At 31.8% G+C, this 19,375-nt stretch overlaps 2 protein-coding genes across 2 annotated transcripts in view; one reads left to right on the top strand and one right to left on the bottom strand.

Moving 5' to 3' along the window:
* Window positions 1-19,375, top strand: part of LOC149901973 (zwei Ig domain protein zig-8-like) — a 298,586-nt gene that overhangs the window by 84,105 nt on the left and 195,106 nt on the right. The window lies entirely within an intron of this gene.
* On the bottom strand, window positions 7,476-18,603 carry LOC149901979 (putative transporter SVOPL). The gene is made up of 10 exons (XM_090111117.1): window positions 18,516-18,603; window positions 16,835-17,065; window positions 13,735-13,897; window positions 13,077-13,258; window positions 12,107-12,291; window positions 11,139-11,308; window positions 10,185-10,341; window positions 8,976-9,250; window positions 8,408-8,535; window positions 7,476-7,562 (listed from the first exon to the last, which is right to left on the bottom strand). The coding sequence occupies exons 1-10, from the start codon at window positions 18,547-18,549 to the stop codon at window positions 7,519-7,521; spliced, it is 1,569 nt and encodes a 522-aa protein (XP_089967243.1). The 5' UTR covers window positions 18,550-18,603; the 3' UTR covers window positions 7,476-7,518.

The raw sequence follows: 19,375 nt of genomic DNA, 5'->3' as shown, positions 1-19,375 counted from the left end.
ATGTAGCTTTCGAATGGTGAAAGAATTTTTAAAATCGGTCCAGTAGTTTATGAGCCTATTCATTACAATCAAACAAACAAAGTTTTCCTCTTTATAATATTAGTGTAGATGTAGATAAAGCGAAGTTTTGGTGTTGGTAAACCATACACGTATCATAAAGCCCTCTATTTCACGTGTCAATGATCACATGTAAGCATTTTTTAATATTCATACATTTCATTTATTATGAAAATAAACAATATCATGCATTCAAACCTTAATTTCACTCATTATCATAATAATGTATTCATATTAAAAACTTTACATTCAAACAAAAGTAATTTAAATAGTTATTCTAATGTCCTGTTAACAGTTACAATGCTGAAAGCGTGACAAGACATAATTAAAACCATAAATTGGCATTAACTGAACCATATTCATTTTAATATAACTAGAGCACTTTTATATTGACGTACTAATAACCCTTTTAGTCGCTAAAGGGGTAGGTACTTGTGAATGTTTTTATACGGCCATAAATTAGTTTTTCTTACAGCTATTATCTTGTGTTTTAAAATGTAATTACAAGTTTGAATGACATGAAAATGAAGTACATTGGGTGTGTTTGTGTTTTATTTTTAATTATGTTAACACTGCTACCTGCTTTCGTTTGGGTTAAATAATATATTTTATGAGAAAAAGAGATGTGTGAGAGTATTTAGTCTTTTATTCCAACATCTGAAGTGTAAATCTCGTAAGCAATGCATGAAAATGATCTACATGACTCTAGATCTGCTGCCTAAACAAAACGATTAATGCTGAATGCACGCTACTTCAAAATTTTTATACATATCCATATTCATAGAGAAGAGCTCGTGTAGAAGTATATGTATATTGAAGGCTAACTGCCATCAAATGAGTCAAACTAATGCCCCCATTAAAGAATATAATAATAGTATTAGAATAGAACCAGAACTCAATCCGTTAGAAACCCAACCATTTCATTTAAACGACTCTAATCTTTATTTCACTGTATAGTAAAACACAGGTTTGACAAATCTGCATACTGCTGCATACAAGAACAACATCGCATATAAAAAGAGATATATCATCGCGATTCACAAGAAAGTACTGAAATAAATATGAAGACAACCCACTGCATAATATAATACATAATATGGAAGCTATGCCTGTACTATTAAAGGTTTCTTACAGGAATGAGATATTATTATACCACTCTAAAAAGCTGCCTATATAACTTTCTAGCTTTCTAACTATCTCCTACAACAATCATGGTTTTCTACGTGAAACAAAGTTAAAAACATTTTGATTGCACTGGTTTCGAAGAAGACTTGAGTACTTGACATAAATTTCAGTTTGATACTTCCACGCCCTCCTGAGAAAAAGGGTATACAAACGGACAGCGAATTGATCCTCTATGGGTTCCGTTTTTGTGGTCCGGAGCCCTAAAAAAGAACTTTAGTAAGAAGAAACGCCAAGGCTATCAAGCCACGGAGCGCATAAATTAAAAATGTTCATAATTTTTATTACACATCCGCGATAAAACAATTACCGGAACTTCAGAACGATGCGCAACTTTGTAAATTGTTTTGCGGACAGCAACCGACCCCGGGAAACTTTGTTGGGAGCCAAATTTAAATTTGTTTTGTTTAAAAATATCTCGCCATTAATATGATTGTGAATGGTGAGTTCGCGAGTTATTTTGTCAGTTACAAATGTAATTTGTTTACTAGATAACAGTAACTCTGTTGAAATAGAGGTTGTCTGCATAGATTCCTGGGCATTTGTGAATTTCATGTTGTGGAAGGGTGTAAATTAACGTTTAGAACGTATATAAGTTCTGAGTGTGGACCGGGGTTAATATTTTCAAAGTTGGCGATGGTCACAACAACTCAGAGTTTTGATTTTTGTAACAAAAATTAAGGATGTTGGAAGTTGTACCTGTATCAATTTTTTACAAGTGTCCGTGATCGTTATCCTAACCCTTAATTATAATATTTGATTGACTGAAATGCTTTGACTCATGCTCAGTTATTCAGAAGAAAATAACATTTTTAAAACAGAAAATGATAAGCATTCCTATTTACTCGTAAAATATAATAAATAAGTAATAGATAACAATTATTTTAAAACCACTTCAACCAAAACCATCTAAAACATCTCTGAACAACTCCCATATTTTGAATACAACATAAAAACAAAATAGCATCTAAATTGTGCACCCAATAAACATAACCCGTTGATAGCAGATACAATCTCTCTCCAATATCAGAGAGCGATAAGCGACGGCCAATCGCAAACATCACAAATCCTAATGGGCCATCTTCACAATTGACAGCGTTGGCCCAACAAATGTGCGTATTCGGCGATTGTGATTGCACGCACAAACATTTGCCAACATTCCTTTGATAAACGATGAACGGCGAATACGAATAAACTGCCTGATTTAATAAAAAATTAAGTAAATAACAATTTGTATTAAAAAAATTAAAAAGTATTTGTTACAGAAATGCTACTTAATAATATTAATGAAATAAGACTTGATCTTTCGGTCCAAATGCAATTGTTTTTATATTAATTAAAAAAGAGCTCTCTCCCATCACTGCCCATAGTGAAAAGGGCCCATAAGCTGATTCTAGCCATACTCGATCACTATCATGACGTCACAATAGCCTTTATTTCCCATATCGAATGTATACAATAATTTTATAGGTTAGAGGCATATAGGGCAAGGGTCACCTCATAATTCAGAGGAATATTGTCTTGGCTTTTATTTACGGGAGACGTGAATATATTGACAGATACCCTTATCTGTCGGTCGGATCAGAAACTATTTGAGATGAGCCGATTTTTCGCTGATCTTGTAACTAGCTGAATAAGCCTGGGTTTCGTTCCTTTGTAAACGTTATGATTTTGGTATGGAAAATATGAACTAGATATCATATTACATGTATATCAGTAAAATCAATATTAGAAGGTTCATTATCATAAATGAAATGAACATAATGGTACCTAATAGTAGTAAGATATTTTGTAAATAAAATAGTAAAAATAAAGTTTATATGGTTCAGATTTAAAAGCTATGTACATAAAACGAGCTGCCCTAAATCGAGATGCATGGCGGAGTACTGTTGGCGCCCTTTGCCCCTTTGCCCAAGTATAATAAAGTACTTAATGTAAAAAGTAAGGAATTAAAAGTTATATCAATTTTTAAATGTTTATTTCTTTATTAAAACAAATATAAAACACCTCATTGTGCTATAGCCCACACAATATTAGGTTGAAAGCTATTTTCGTATACAATGTATTACGTATATAAAATTTAAACGGCTCATACTTCACCTGTCATCTCTACATAAGACGGTCGAACAGACGTATTGTGCAAATAAGATAGAATTCATGTTACTAAGAAACCCTTTGCTGTCATCAGTAACAAAGGAAAGTCTTTGCAGACAAATATGACGAGGACATGGAATGCCTTACAGCGTTACAGCTATAGAGAATATTAGCTGTGCCCCGCGGTTTCACTCGCATTCTCCTTAACGAATCTAACACAACGTTATAAAAAAAGCAATATAATATCTGTTACTGTGTACAAAAAAAAAAAATCTCAGCCTCATAGACTTAGAAAACACGATTGAAATTATATTTCAGTTTCATCTTAAACTAGCGCTTTTCAGTTACTCGGAAAAGATGTAGCTTTCTTAGTGTAAAATAAATTCAAATCGATCAAAAAACCTTTGAGTTGAACCGATACAAATAAACAAAAACCAAATCTTTCGTCATAATTTTACTTGAGATAAAATTAATAATTTGAATCACGTTTTTATCCTTGTGAACTGTAAAATCATTACCGAGCACAAAAACACGAAAATATCCTATTTACATTCATAATGCGTTAGCGTTATACATGTTTTCTTCTTACGATGCAAACTCAAACTCAAACTCAAACATTCATTTATTCAATTAGACTACTATTTAGTAGCACTTTCGAATGTTCATTACATAAGTATTTTAACACCGATTCGGAAAGCAGTATATCTATGGAGAAGAATCGGCAAGAAACTTCATAGTTTTATCCTTGTGAACTGTAAAATCATTACCGAGCACAAAAACACGAAAATATCCTATTTACATTCATAATGCGATAGCGTTATACATGTTTTCTTCTTACGATGCAAACTCAAACTCAAACTCAAACATTCATTTATTCAATTAGACTACTATTTAGTAGCACTTTCGAATCGTCATTACATAAGTATTTTAACATTTACCACCTTGCATTTACATCAAACGAACATAGAGCTAGAGATAGAGCAAGAGCATTCTTTCGTGATCTTTTAGTGTAAACGAAAACTTGTATTCAGTGTTCTTCAGTATTTGAACATTGCATAGAATCTTTTCGAACGCACTAAGAACAACGAAAGAAAAACGACTAAAATAATTTGACATAGTGGCGCAATGAGCATTCGCTCGTTGGATGTAAACGCACCGTCACGAATTATATGAATGTATGTAATGTATGTAGTTTTATTCCTTTTCAGTAATTGTACTTGTCATTCACATGTACCAGATCAAAGTTTAATCTAATATTCTAATATATATTATAAAGGCGAAAGTTTGTAAGGATGTATGGATGTATGGATGTTTGTTACTCTTTCACGTAAAAACTACTGAACCGATTACAATGAAATTTAGCACACATATAGAGGGTAACTTGGATTAACACATAGGATAGTTTTTATCCCGGAAATCCCACGGGAACGGGAACTATGCGGGTTTTCATTTGCAAACGCGGGCAAAGCCGCGGGAGGAAATCTAGTTTTCTAATAATTATTCTGGAATATTTTAATACACAGCGTATAAACTCGAAAGTCTTCAAGATTTGCATATAAAAAGCAATTTTTCTAGCGTCTATACATCCTTAATACTTTCAAAGGCACGTGAAAATAATACTGATTTAATATATTAGCTATATTTACTCCGAATCCAATTTTAACTCTTCTAAATTAATCTCCAATGAGATGCTTATTAGAAGTAAATTGAACGCGAAGCCCTAAAGATGAATATATGGAAGTTCACGGAAATATCAGGTAAAAACATACGTTATAAATATTATATATTATATATTATCTTCTTATATATAAAAATGAATCGCAAAATGTGTTGGTAAGCGCATAACTCGAGAACGGCTGAACCGATTTAGATAATTCTTTTTTTATTATATTCCTTGAAGTACGAGGATGGTTTTTATGTAGAGAAAACGTAAATATGTACCACGGGCGAAGCCGGGGCGGACCGCTAGTATATTATATTATTATATTACCTATATTCATCGATTCAATTTAATACTTAAAAATGAATTGAGCACCCAATAAGGGTGCTCAGAATTCTAAGTAAAGGCTTTTTGAGTAATTATCAACTAGCTTTCCGCCCGCGGCTTCGCCCGCGTAGTTATAGTTCTCATTTCCGATTGATTCCTGAGATAAAACCTATCCTATATCCTTTCTCAGGTGTCATGCTATCTCTGTACCAACTGCATCCAAATCAGAGCAGTGTTCACTGCTTGAGGCGCGAAGAAGAGATGGACAGACAGAAAGAGTTTTTTTTTTCGCATTTATAATATTAAGTTAGAATTTCAAATGATACATGCAATTCATCGGTTGAAAATAAATCATCTTCTACTAGATTTAACCGTGATTTCTCTTACATATTATCCTATAATATCTTATATATAAAATTCTCGTGTCACAATGTTAGTCTGCATACTCCTCCGAAACGGGTGGACCGATTCTCATGAAATTTTCTGTGCATATCGGGTAAGTCTGAGTATCGGCCAACATCTATTTTTCATATGTACCACGGGCGAAGCCGGGGCGGGCCGCTAGTAGTTTTATAATAGAAGGTTTTAATCAGTTTTAGTTTGTTAGATTTTCAGTCTTTGTTCCAGACATTCGGGTTGTCAGCAAATTTAAAATGCTTATGAGATTATCTTGCTATATTGGACTAATAAAAGGAACTGCTTACAAAAAAGCACCTTAGTGTATAGAATATAAGGTCCAAAACAAGATTTATGTTTGAAAAACTCGTATCGCACTTTAGTACATCTTAATGTACATGTCTACATAACACGGTCTGGCGGAGCTGAAACTCAATATGAAGAGAATCACATTTTGTACTTCAACATAATACGAAGTTTGATGCAAAAACGCGAGGGATTTTTCGCATTATGAATATGATATTGTGTACACTGGTTTACATTGCTTTTTTAATTTAAATTAGAAATCTTCATAAAAGTTATGCTGGTAAATTAGAACCTTAGTATTAGAAAAGAACATTATCAAATACTTCAAATATTAAATTATATTTACTTATGTTATGTAGGTAGATTATGTAGGTAGGTATATTTAATTATGTTATGTAGGGAATAATCCCTACATACCTATATTATGACATTTGAAAATGCTCTGAAACTAAACTTAAATGTTTAAATCATAGCGACAATTTTAGTTAAGATAATGATTGTGATACTAAATAAAAAAACGGACCTACTAAATAAACCAATTACATTATTTAAAGTGAAACTTCTTTAGGCGCTTTGAGAGTAAAATTTCAAGTTCAGATCATGGCAATACCGTCATGTCATCAAGTAATGCGACGATTTTGTTATCTTTGAATCTTGCCAAAGAAGTTTCACTTCTGACAAGTGTGCTCGGCACACACGCTCTTTATTGTATGTGCAATTAAGTTCAAAATCTTTTTGTGTTAACACATATTTTAAAAGCACCCAGCATAGACAATTGGAAAAAGATAAAGTACGAGCAAATATTGCATGTCATTTGTGACACATCATTACGCAACATAAATGTGTGCACCGCAAAAATACAGGCATCGTTTCTAAAAACTATCCGATATAATCCACCAGTCAATGGCGTGTGCAAATCGCTTCCGTGCGAGCGAACCGGGGTGTTAAACTTAATTAAGTTCTTACTGAGTCGGGTTTATTGGTGTGCTGGCTTGTGGTCACATTTTTATTGCTGCTAGCTTGCGTAGGATCCGCTTGGAAAACAAAAAAATGCTTGCCAGGCAGAAATAATGTAGTGAAAAATTTGAAAAAGGTGTAGAATTTGAAATAGGTACCTACCTGTAGTGTAATAGCTTTTGAATTTATGCATTAAACAAGTTTAGATTAATTGTTCGTAACTTTTAAAATTAAAGCTTTTCTTTCATAATATTTGAAAAAGAGTTGTATGTGAGATTTTCGATTAATCGGCATTTGCCGATTATGAAAGAGGTAACTTTACTAAAAAAAGTCACCGTGGTTTGCAAATTTGAACAAAACAAATTTGTAAACAGGTAGGTAATTTGTATTTGTAATTTGTAATGCTATGTCTTGGATCTTTCTCACAAAAAAAAAAACAAAGAAAGGTTAAAATAAAATAATTTATTATGAAAACAACTTCTCATTTACACTAATACTATATTACTACTTTTAATACTAAATTAAATTCTTCTTTAATTCTACGTCTTCTTGGTGGGCAAAAATAACGCCATTATACAATTACCTGAAAAAAAAATTATTAATTTTAAATGATATTCGAATGTAAATCTGCAATTCACATTTAGAATCTAACTCTGATTTTATTGTGGAAATAGTATCCAAATATATCACCTACATTTACACAGAATAATTAATAATAAGGCTACAAGTTAACATCATTTTTATTTTTGTCATTGCGTACCCCTTTTTTTTTAAGTGGGGAAATCTTACATAGATACCCACGGCCTCCGGGGAAGGGGCCGTGGGTTATGTCGGATTCCTACCGACCAAAACCCCACTGTGTTCCGTCAAGCCGCATCAACGACGGGGCCACGGGTATGGTAGAATTCGTCCGTGACCTTGCGTACCCCTGAAGAATCGTCATACAAATACGTCGTACAAATGACCCAATAATTTCTGTCAGTATCTCCTGGCCTAAGTTTATACTGTCTTATTAGAAACATCTCACAAGATGGATGGGTGACATCTCTTGATCGATTTTCATTTCAGAGAAATAGTTTAATGGTTTTCTTCGTACTGTCACTTTTGGATAGTCCCTTTTGGGAATGAAATTGATCTCTCGGCTCTACGTTTAAGTGTTAATCAATATAACAAGAAAGTGGTTACGGTATCTCTTAGTCCAAATATTTTTTATTTTATATATTTCAAATGATTATTTGTATGTATGTCTTGTGTTAAATCGTAATCCATGAACATGATGGCCTTCATCAAAGTGCCCACAAAGCCCACAAACATGAAACATGAGCCCACAAAGTATTCTGAGTTGATTCAACCAATCTTTCCGTACCGTAGGCAAAGCCGCGGTACACAACTAGTATATAATAATAATTGTTATAAAGATAAGCTCACCTAACATAAGAGCAGATAAAGTGAAGAATGGTATCACACATCCCAAGTCCAACAGAATTGGGAACGTTACGTTACCAACCAACGTTCCCATACGACCAGCCGTCATAATTAGACCCATTGCGAGCGACCTGAAATAATAATTATTAATTAATACGTAATTCATCAACTTCAGTCCAGTCTACATCTGTTTATTGTACTGTTTCTGAGCAAAAGTATAATTGATGAGAATGTTAGTGTCAGTTTTTTGGGACCTAATTTGTAGAGTTGATGGAATGAAATTTCGGCCAGACAGGTAAGATTAGGTCTTGTTTCTTTCTTTAGGTTAATTAAATATAAGTCTGTTAAAAAATAATTGTCAAACCAAAATCATTTAGCTATATTTGATGTAATGATAATATAAGTTTTATGTCGTAAAAACTTCAAGGTAATTTTCTAACGAAATTATTAAATTTAACATTGATAAATCATCTGCATACAAAACATCACCGACACTAAGTATTTAACTATTAATTAAACGAAGTTATATACAAATATTCATAGCAAGTTTACTACTAAACTTTGTACCAACCTATAACTAGTTGGGAATAGTTCCAGGACCATAGCTTGAGTTAAACTCAACATAGTCTGCGCGGTAGACACGTCAGTTGAAAATAAAGATACCAATAGAATCTTAGACACAGTCCATCTCAGGGCAATCGTACAGCCCACAGATAATAAACCGCAGACGAGGAATAGGTTCTTCTTGCCGACCTTATTCACTAGGATGCTCGTGATGATAAATGGTACTAGACAGATACAACCTAATATGACTGTGTTTAGATACGTTTCGTCTCCGCTCCGTACCTGCAATTTGTAACGATTAATGAACAAAGCTTTGCAAATGCAAAGTTAGAATTATAAATTGGTGGAAATTAAATGAACGTAGTTAGATTTAGGTAGTAACCACGTAGTAACTCATATTATGTAGTGTACTAAAATATAGATAACGCACTTCTTAGCTTTATATCAATTTTAATTTTACTGTAAATTTATTATTGTGTTTGAATTGTATTGACCTATTCTAATTATTATATTGTGTGCTAATCGTGTTATTGCAATTTTGTGGAGTCAAAATATGATCTTTCTTTCTTTCTTTCAAACTTGTTACATTGATGGTTTTTTCACAGTGATAATTAATATCAGTTATTAAAAGTGGTAATGTATAGTAATATTGAACATTGGCGAATTTTCTTAAATATTTGCTCCTAGTGGACACTTTAATAAACTACGTATAAACTAAGCTCTTTCGAGCTAAATCGGTTCGGCTTTGTCAAAATCGATCCTTAAAAGCTTCAGATAAGAGAGTAAAGCCATGATACCGATAAAATGAACCAAATTGAAACCTGAGGCAGATCGGTTCTACGTTAATATAGTCAAGAATATGAAAGATCTAACATTTTTGCTACATTCGCTCCATTTTCAAATATAGCAAACACATTAAAGTGTACAATTTCACTAGAGGTCTTATCTAAAACAGCTTGAGAAGTTTTCTGATGCAAATAATATTTCAAAATGGTCAAGCAAATGTTTCATTTTATTGTCTTCTGTGATGGTCTTTTTAAGTGAAAATCTGCATGCCATATTTAATTAGTTCGACTTACAGTTTTCGTTTTTCCAGTTATATTGATTTTGTAGGCATTTGATACCAAAATCTTAATTTGTAAATCTTTGGACATTTTCAAATCACCTGTAAGTACAGGTCTTTTTTATTATTCATTTATGAAGCATAGGTACATACCGGCACACACACGTCGTCCACACTTGTCATATTGACTTTAATTCTAAGATCACGGGTATATGCGTCCAACATGACACATAAATCCTCAGTCCCATTCTGTCTGTAGTTCTCCACTATTGTAGAAAGTTGTGGAAACCATAGCCGAAGAACGTTGTATCTGGAAACGAGATATTGTAAATTTCTTAGTTATTATATCTCTTTGATGAGCTGTTTATGTGTTCAGGTTGAAATTCCTTTGAATATTAAACACTGGTGTACCAATTTATGAAGAATAGAACAATTATATTTATAAAGCATTTGAATGCCATAAAACCAAAAATATCAATTTCAACTGGTGTAACCATCCAAGACATATTATAATATCATAAAATATACTTAATGCAGTTTATTTTGAAGTGTAACTTATTTAGGCGCGTTGAAACTAAAATTTCAAGGTCGCGTGGCAATACCATTACGTCATGGAGTACGGTGACGATTTTGGTATCTTTGAATCTTGCCAAAGAAGTTTCACTTCTGACACGTGAGCTCGGCCCACACGCTCTTTTTTAATTTGTGCAATTATTGTAATTATAAAAAAAATATGTAAGTACTTAATTCCTATAAAGAATCAGCTTTATCGCAATTTTTTCTATTAGTATTCACGCCACTGTTGTAGTGTTTGAAGCGATAATTAGGAATATAACGAATCAAGTATATTTAAAATCCTTAAATTTATAACAATAACAATTTCTTAAAGGCCGGCAACACATTCGCGGTGCCCCTGACAACGCGAATGCTTATGGGCGGCGGGCATCACTTTCCATCAGGTGACCCGCCTGCTCGCTTGCCCGCTTAAGTATAAAAAAAAAAGCAATGCTATCTTCATATAGGTATGCAATAAGGATAAAAATCCTTAAATGTATAAAAGTAGGTACTATCTTCATATCAATCGAAAATTGGGTAAGTTTTACTCACTGCGTCATTGTGAAGTAGTTTATAAAGCAGAAAAGCAATAGATACAACAACAAAGGCCGTCGAAACAGCGGTTTGATATTCTCGAAGCCAGCCGATAGTTGGCTCTTATGTTCGCCTTCCGGAGTCTCATCTATAGCTTGTTTCATTTCATCTTTCCATAAGTTGACATACTGTAAATAGCATAGATTATTTTTATTTTTGGTAACGATATTGGTTGATGATTATTTTATTTTTCTGTTCATCCCTACATATAGATAAATTCTAAAGTAACTGTCTGTCGGTCTGTATGTCTGTTTTTTTTCAATCCTTCATAATAACAATATAATATTATAACATCGCGAATGGGCGGCGGGCATCACTTTCCATCAGGTGACCCATCTGCTCGTTGGTCTGTTTAGTTATAAAAAATCCACAGAACTAATTTAGATGAAATTCGGTTACGAAATAGTTTGAGATCTAAGAAAGTTCATAAGGTTTTAACACGAAAATCCCACGGGTACGGGAACTATGCGGGTTTTTCTTTGACTACGCGGGCGAAACCGCGGGCGGATATCTAACTTCTGATAAGTTCAAATGAGTTATTGCTAAATTTAAAATTGATGGTATTTCTCAAAAATTAATTATGGTAATTTATTTGAAAGCTCATTGAATTTGAAGCACGATATAATATTTTCTTTGAAATCATAGATTTCATAGGAATGTAACTTAATAATATGAAATATTGAATTTTGTATTTTATTTTTGAGGTGGGAAGTTAAAAATATTTAATTACGGTACAAAAAATTTAATAACAAATTCCAATTCTTGTACGAAGGAATTTCGACCGATCGATGAATCGAAAATCACAAATTAAAATAGATTCAATTTCTTAAAACTTTCAAACCTTTTCACAACTTTAATCTTCAAAACTGTAATCTTGTAACCGAAATTTCGTGAATGTTCAAACGAATTACGAATCTCGTCTATACCTTAAAAGTTTCCGCTGGTTTTCCCGTGTTTTCTTTGTACACTCGAATTAAAACATCTCTCGCTTCATTGTACTTGTGCTGTGTTACATAAAACTTAGGGCTTTCAGGCAAAAACATGTATAGGATGCTCGCACAGAGGGACCAGACTGACATTATGAGGAGATAGTAGTTCCATGTATTAAGAACTAAAAAAATGCAATACATTTTGTGTAACAATACTATTTTCGTAAGGGTGCTTTTCTAATAATAATGTGCGAGGATGTGTAGCGAGGAATGTGTTTGTAAAAACCAATCATATCGCTTCATTTAGTTCGAATTTTGGAGCGTTTAGCGTTTGAAGCGATACTATTAGTTATTAACAAACACATCCTCGCACATTATTAGTGGAAAAGCCCCCTTAAAAGGACATTTGAAAGAGCCTTGATTGATTTAGTGATAAATTTTTGGTTCGTTATGTAGTGCTTTGATTTAATTAAATAAATAGATGCTAAAACTAAATAAATTAAATGTTTTATCGGACGTAAAATTGTATTAGTATTCTGTAAGACTGCTTCTTATTATTGTTCAACTAGAACTATTAAGAATATCATCACCACTTTTATAAACTATGCGATAGAGCATAATTCATAAAAGTTTACGATATTAAATTACACCTTTAAAAAGTTACTTCAGAACTTCGCAACAAAAGTTTAAAAATGAACGTGAATGTTAAAGACTGTTTGCTAAAAGTGTGGTATTTATTCTCTGTTATAATAAAACTATACATGCATAACTTGTTTTATTAACCAAGTAAATAAATCAAAATTACATCCATATGAACTTCAATAAAAGAAGCTCAAAATTATATCCTATAAAGAAACGAAACACCATTCACTTCATTTCCTTCAGCACTTATATGCCTTTTACAGAAACGAAACATCAAAATGTTCACTACATTTCAACAAAGTCCAGAATAAAACGGTCCACTTACCTATATACCCATTGAACAACACATCCCTCCAATCGCACCTGAGAATTGCCCAGGAAATTAAAGCGACAGAAATCTGTCCAATAGCCACAAAGGACGATTGGACCAGCATCACTCGATCCCTGATGCCGCTGTGGCATAGCTCAGAGGTTAGCGCCAAGAATGGACTGAATGAAGCCGCAAATCTGTTTGGATAACGTGTTTATGAGTTGGGATAATGTTTACAGATATTTGCTTGTGACTTGGGATAATGTTAAGAGTTATTTTCTTGTATTTGACTTAACATGGGTATTATATTATATTTATAAATAATAAACTTATATGTATATTATTATCCCAAAGTTTCGAACACTTAGCAGTGAGCGACACAGAGATTAAAGTGCGAAACGTCGGGATAATAATTAAAAAATATATACTAATGAATAAATCGCGTTTAAAATCTTTTAGTCTTTAATTTCTAAATGTTAACAGATGTTAGTAGTAAAATATATGAATCGAGAAGTCAAATCCTCTGGAAAGTAAAGTACTATGGAAAAAAGTTCATGTCAATTTTTAAAAGTAAGATTAAAATAGCAAATGATTTAAACATAAAACACACGTTGATTTGTAAAAGTCAGTTTAAATAACAAAATATGTATAAAAACTCTACAATAATACTTACAACAATCCTTCGAAGAACTTCGACGTCACTAATATGTAATATTTTTGGCTTAAACCAGAAATGACGGTAAAAAAGAATATACCTAGATAGCCACAAACAATAAACCGCTTTCTGCCGAATGTATCAGTTAGAAAGCCTGCTAATGATGATGATACTATCATTCCTGAAATGAATAAAAACTTATGTAAATAAAAATGACAAAGAGATAGAATTTACACATAGAGTTGAAGTACCTACATCTGAATTGTTTTTATTTTATTTATGACACATTATTACATAATGAAACTAGATTTAAATAACCCTGATTTTGCTGTACAAACTATATAGTAAATTCATTTGAAAAATAAACAAATAAATTGTATCCAAAAAAGGTAACAGTAATCTAGTGTTTTATTTAAATAACTGTTCTATCAACGTTCAAAACATTAAATATTCACAAAAAATTTATACGATAAATTCCGTTTAACGTTTTTTTTTTCGTTAAATTAATATCCAACAAACAAATCCATACTAATCAATATTATAAATGCGAAAGTAACTCTGTCTGTCTGTCTGTTACTCAATCACGCCTAAACTACTGAACCAATTTTCATGAAATTTGGTATGGAGATATTTTGATACCGGAGAAAGGACATAGGCTACTTTTTGTCCCGGGAACTATGCGGGTTTTTCTTTCAAAACGCGGGCGAAGCCGCGGGTGGGAAGCTAGTACTAAATAAATGAATTTCAATAGAAAACGTTTAAAACTGGACAGAGAAGAGTGAATAAAATTCATTTCAGAACTTTGAGTTAGAATTTTTTTTATTGTATCAATTTGCCTCCAATTTGCCTGCAGGAAACAATTTTATTGACACGAAGTGAACGTTACGTGTTATTTTTTTATCTGTGATATACAATCTAAAAAAGATCTGCAATAATTCTTTTTTAACTAAAAACCGCCTAAAAATTGATACTGTGGCGGCGGTAAAAATTGATACTATGACAGATTTAAAATTGTCAGAACTGAAATAAATTTAGATGGGACCACATCGCAGACACCGTCTTTCAGATAAAAAAGGAATTATCATAATCGCTTTAGCCAGTCAATATATCTGAGGTATTAAATTAACAAAATTCAGTCGATTTCATAAGCACATCCTTTTTTGAATTTGAAAATATCATAGCAGAAGAAAAAAATAAATGAATGTTATGTTACATTTATTCTTTCAACTAGACATCCTTCAGTAGTGCTTTTGAATTTAAAAATACATAACTACTTATTTCAGTGTCTACAAGGTGCCGGCTCTACCTTGAATTGATGAAACTCTGTAGTTAAAATTATGTGAATTTTACATTATAATTTTTCAATTTATAATCAATTGAATAAAAATATTAAACGAAATAAAAACGAATTTACTCATAAGCAAATATTTTTAACAGTAGTTTATTCTATAGAGTGTGTCAAAGAAATATGCATACAAACACTCGAAATACTTAACCCTCTTGATAATGATGTAAGGATTTATATAATCCATACTAATATTATAAATGCGAAAGTAACTCTGTATGTCTGTCTGTTACTCAATCACGCCTAAACTACTGAACCAATTTGCATGAAATTTGGTATGGAGATATTTTGATACCCGAGAAAGGACATAGGCTACCTTTTATTGCGAAATATGTACCACGGGCGAAGCCGGGGCGGACCTCTAGTTTAATAATATTTCCCTAGCATAAACAAATTAAAGTAACTCAAGAGGAAATTTAACCGCATCTAGTTTTAAAGTATTAAAGAAATTGTAATCTAAAGGCATTTAATATTAGGTCAATGAAAATTTTAATATCACCCCTTTATCGTATAGAAACTTTGTGTCTAATAAAGTTGGATAAACTGCTAGAGGATTTTCATTATGAACGACTTTCCAATTTAATACTTTTTAAATTTTAATATTGGAAATATTAATTATTATCTATGGTATTATATTATCTGTGATATTATATTGAACTTTCAGGAAGGGACAATTCCTTGAGAGTATCTTGAATGCTTTAAAAATGTATTAGTTCTAAATTTTAAGAAAGAAGGACAATTTTACGTGGCTATACTAGACCATTACCGCGTCCTTGGTTAACGCTTGAGCGTAGTCGAGTCCTAAGTTCGATTCTTGGTGGACAAAATATTCATGGCCTGGCGGGACACAGAAGGCTGATCACCTTTTTGTCCGTAGACAAAAATCGACCAGTGAAACAGATGTTTAATGCCCCATGGGGACATGGGACTTCACTTATGTATTTTGATTTTAGATAATTGATTTTCTTAACTAGACACACTTAATGAGTCTGTCCTTAGTGAGTGTGGAAAATAAATTGTGTAGTAAATTAAGGCTTGAGTAGGTACATATTTAATTTCTGAGATAAGTCGATGTCTTCATAGGACTCAAATTGAGAATTATAAAAATATCTTTTGCGTTTGTTTTGTCTAATATCTGCAATAAATACGCAAAAGTCGCACTATCTAGGACTAATACAGTTTTTCCTTATTTAACGTTTCTTATCTCGATAAAATTTATTTTAATAATGACGGAAATCTAAAGTGAGTAATCGCTACTAATATTATAAAACTGAAGAGTTTGTTTGTTTGTTTGAACGCGCCAATCTCAGGAACTACTGGTCCGATTTGAAAAATTCTTTCAGTGTTAGATAGCCCATTTATCGAGGAAGGCTATTGGCTATATATCATTACGCTAAGACCAACAGGAGCGGAGCCACGCGGGTGAATCCGAGAAGCGCAGGTAATTAAATATAGATCAAAATCTTTGTTGTTGTATTTTATAGAAGTCTATTATATTTATATATTTTGTTCTGAAAACTCAATCGAATGAATCGCCCCGATTAGGTTCTACGTTTATATAATCCTAAGGTTCATAGTGTTATTGTTTATTATGTCTCTCTTTTATTATTATTATTTCGTTTCAACATTCAATAATATGAAATAAGCGTTAGAAACTACAATTTACATTTCATATTAATATAGTGCACTCATAGTTTAATATTCTATTTTAATATAGCAAAATATTCTTCCTTACTTATCTATTAGATTTTAAATTGTATTACCGATACTTACCGACATATGGTATTGCGTTTAGCACCCCTTTTTGCAACAAGCTCATATTCAAGTCACATTCAGCTATGGGCAGTATATAAGGCGTGGTGATGGACACAATTAGTCCACAAGTATATCCTACATACGCAGATAGTAGAAGCTTTATGTGAAACCGGCCAAAACCACATTCTTTTAACGCTAGGTTGACTTCTTGCATCGCTGTGGGGATAGTGTGTTCGGGCTCATCTTGGGCTGAAAGTAAATATCCTCACTTAGGTATATTATCCTAATATTAACTATCCTATCTTGATCCTTATATGTTATAAATGCAATAACGTGTTTTCTATGTCTTTCACGTAGCAAATGAGGTATTTTATGGTAGATTTTGGTGTCAAGATATTATGGTAAGGAGGCTAGAGAGAGACATAGGTTACGTTTTACCGTGTTGATACATCTCATTCCATTGGGATTTCCTTGGACTACTGACTAGTAAATAATAATTCTGTATTAACACAAGTATGGTACACAATATGTTACTAAAGAAAGTGTGAATATACCTAAATAAAATTTCATATTATATTCTGACCGTTTGAGCTTTTTTTATATCACTTTTACCGTAAGGCGATTTAAAAAAAGGCGCTTATTCATTACACAGATACAAATATGCGTACAGCATTTTTTAAACAATCATTAGATTAGATAATGAATGAATCTTACTATTGACTTAGACTGAAAAGTCTGTGTAAATGGATGTTCGTCACGCATTCGTGAAACAGCTGATTTGATAAAATTTTGCAAATATTATAATTATAGTGACTGAATGAACTAAGTATATCTGCTCTTTTACATGAAACTTATTATCTTTTTAATGAAATTCTCAAAGAAAGTTCAGTGGTTAAAGTAGACTTCAAAAAAATAGAACTTAGTATATTATTATTATCTCTACTATACGAAAATGATACCTCAAAATTGCTTCAACTTAGCACTTACTATTTCTTAACTCCAGACACGTTTAGTGTCTAAAGTAGGCCAAGCTTGTATCTAAGACAATAGTAATACACGATTTTGTGGTAAGTGCTCATTCAGAACATAATATTGCAAGCGTTTCACTATTTTCATAAAATTTAAGAAGCAATAGAAGACAAAAAGTAAGATAGAAAAAAATAATATATAGATTTGAGTTAAGTTGATTTAATTCTTAAGTGCTGTATAATAAGCAAACTTTTATCAATAAAAAACTGAATAGAATTATAAAACCTCAGTAAAAAATAAATCAAGACATTAAAAAGGAAATCCAACACAATTATAACTTATTAGACAATTATAACTGAAAGTTTTTATATTCGTTTTTAAAATATCAGCACAATATTCGTTATTCGTTTTTAAAATATAATACATATTTTCATGATGATAAGCCTACGAGAAAAAAAATCAACCTCAGTAATCTAAAGATAACAGAAAAACGATTATCTAAATTAAACTGAAGTCAACAAACTTTACATAATCTGTGGTTCCAAGACAAACGAAAACATCAATTATATTGTCGTCCTAAATAATTAACATTGAAATAAATGTTTGTTTCGATTGTAAGACGTATTTTGATTATATTAATAGCCTAATTAAAATTAGCCATTTATAATTTAATAGACTTTTAAATAAATTTGAAATTGTTATTAAAAGTATAGTTAAAAACAATACATACTACGTCCCAGAACTTGTAAGTCTACTTCACTCATTATCACTTGTATTAAAATAATATTGTACAAAAATAACACTTAGACATTGTAGCTGATAAAGGTAGAATGCTACTGTACCAAATGTTTCAAATTATTTATATCTTTCCAACCTTGGCGTAACAAAACAATTTTATCTTGAGCCATCAGATTCTATAACAAACCTCCTTTCTCATATGTTAGTCTGATACAGGAAGTTCAAGTTAAATTGGTTCATAAATGTTTCTCTAAGATAATTTTATATAACCTGAGTAAATTATTGTGGTGTAATACATTGAAATGTCTTACGACACGTCTTATAAATATTAATCGAAATTGATTTACAGGGAAATTTCAAGGAAAATAATATTCATTAGGCACATCCAATACCATTTATTTGGAAAGCTACGTACCGTAAATAATTAGAAATGAATATTAATAATAACGAAGGTAACGAGAATAATATTTATTAATTAATAAAACATAATATTATTTACGTATTTAAAATAAAATCTTTCTAAAAACATGGACAAACCAGGAAGAAAAGACTTATAATATTGTATAATGATTTTGTAGTAACTAACATTTAACAATAATATATGAAATACTGAGGAGTACCTACTAGCAAAAATATTCAATAATATTATCAAATCCTACTCTTTTAGATTAATCTAATTATTCTTCTCTGTAGAAAAGTTCTAAAACTTATGACACATCTAAAAGTGATATAAAAAATAACTATGGAGTTTCGTGACGAATCTAATGAGTTGACGCAACATTCTGAAACTGTGGTAGATTAAAAAAAAAACACTTTATTTGCGTTAAAGTTAACATGAATGAGTTTGTAGTT

This window comes from Colias eurytheme, chromosome 16, assembly GCF_061535395.1.
Source record: "Colias eurytheme isolate Ceu_HAF_F1 chromosome 16, ilColEury1 Martin Lab GWU primary, whole genome shotgun sequence".
NCBI lineage: Eukaryota > Metazoa > Arthropoda > Insecta > Lepidoptera > Pieridae > Colias > Colias eurytheme.
This window is presented reverse-complemented; position numbering and strand designations above follow the sequence as displayed.

Coding starts and splice junctions, on each gene's coding strand:
- LOC149901979 (XM_090111117.1), bottom strand. CDS start 18,549: ATGAGTGAAGTAGACTTACAAGTTCTGGGACGTA. Junction 12,292..13,076: donor GTTGTTCAATGGGTATATAG/GTAAGTGGACCG, acceptor GCATTTTTTTAG/TTCTTAATACATGGAACTAC. Junction 9,251..10,184: donor TGGACGACGTGTGTGTGCCG/GTATGTACCTAT, acceptor TACAAATTGCAG/GTACGGAGCGGAGACGAAAC.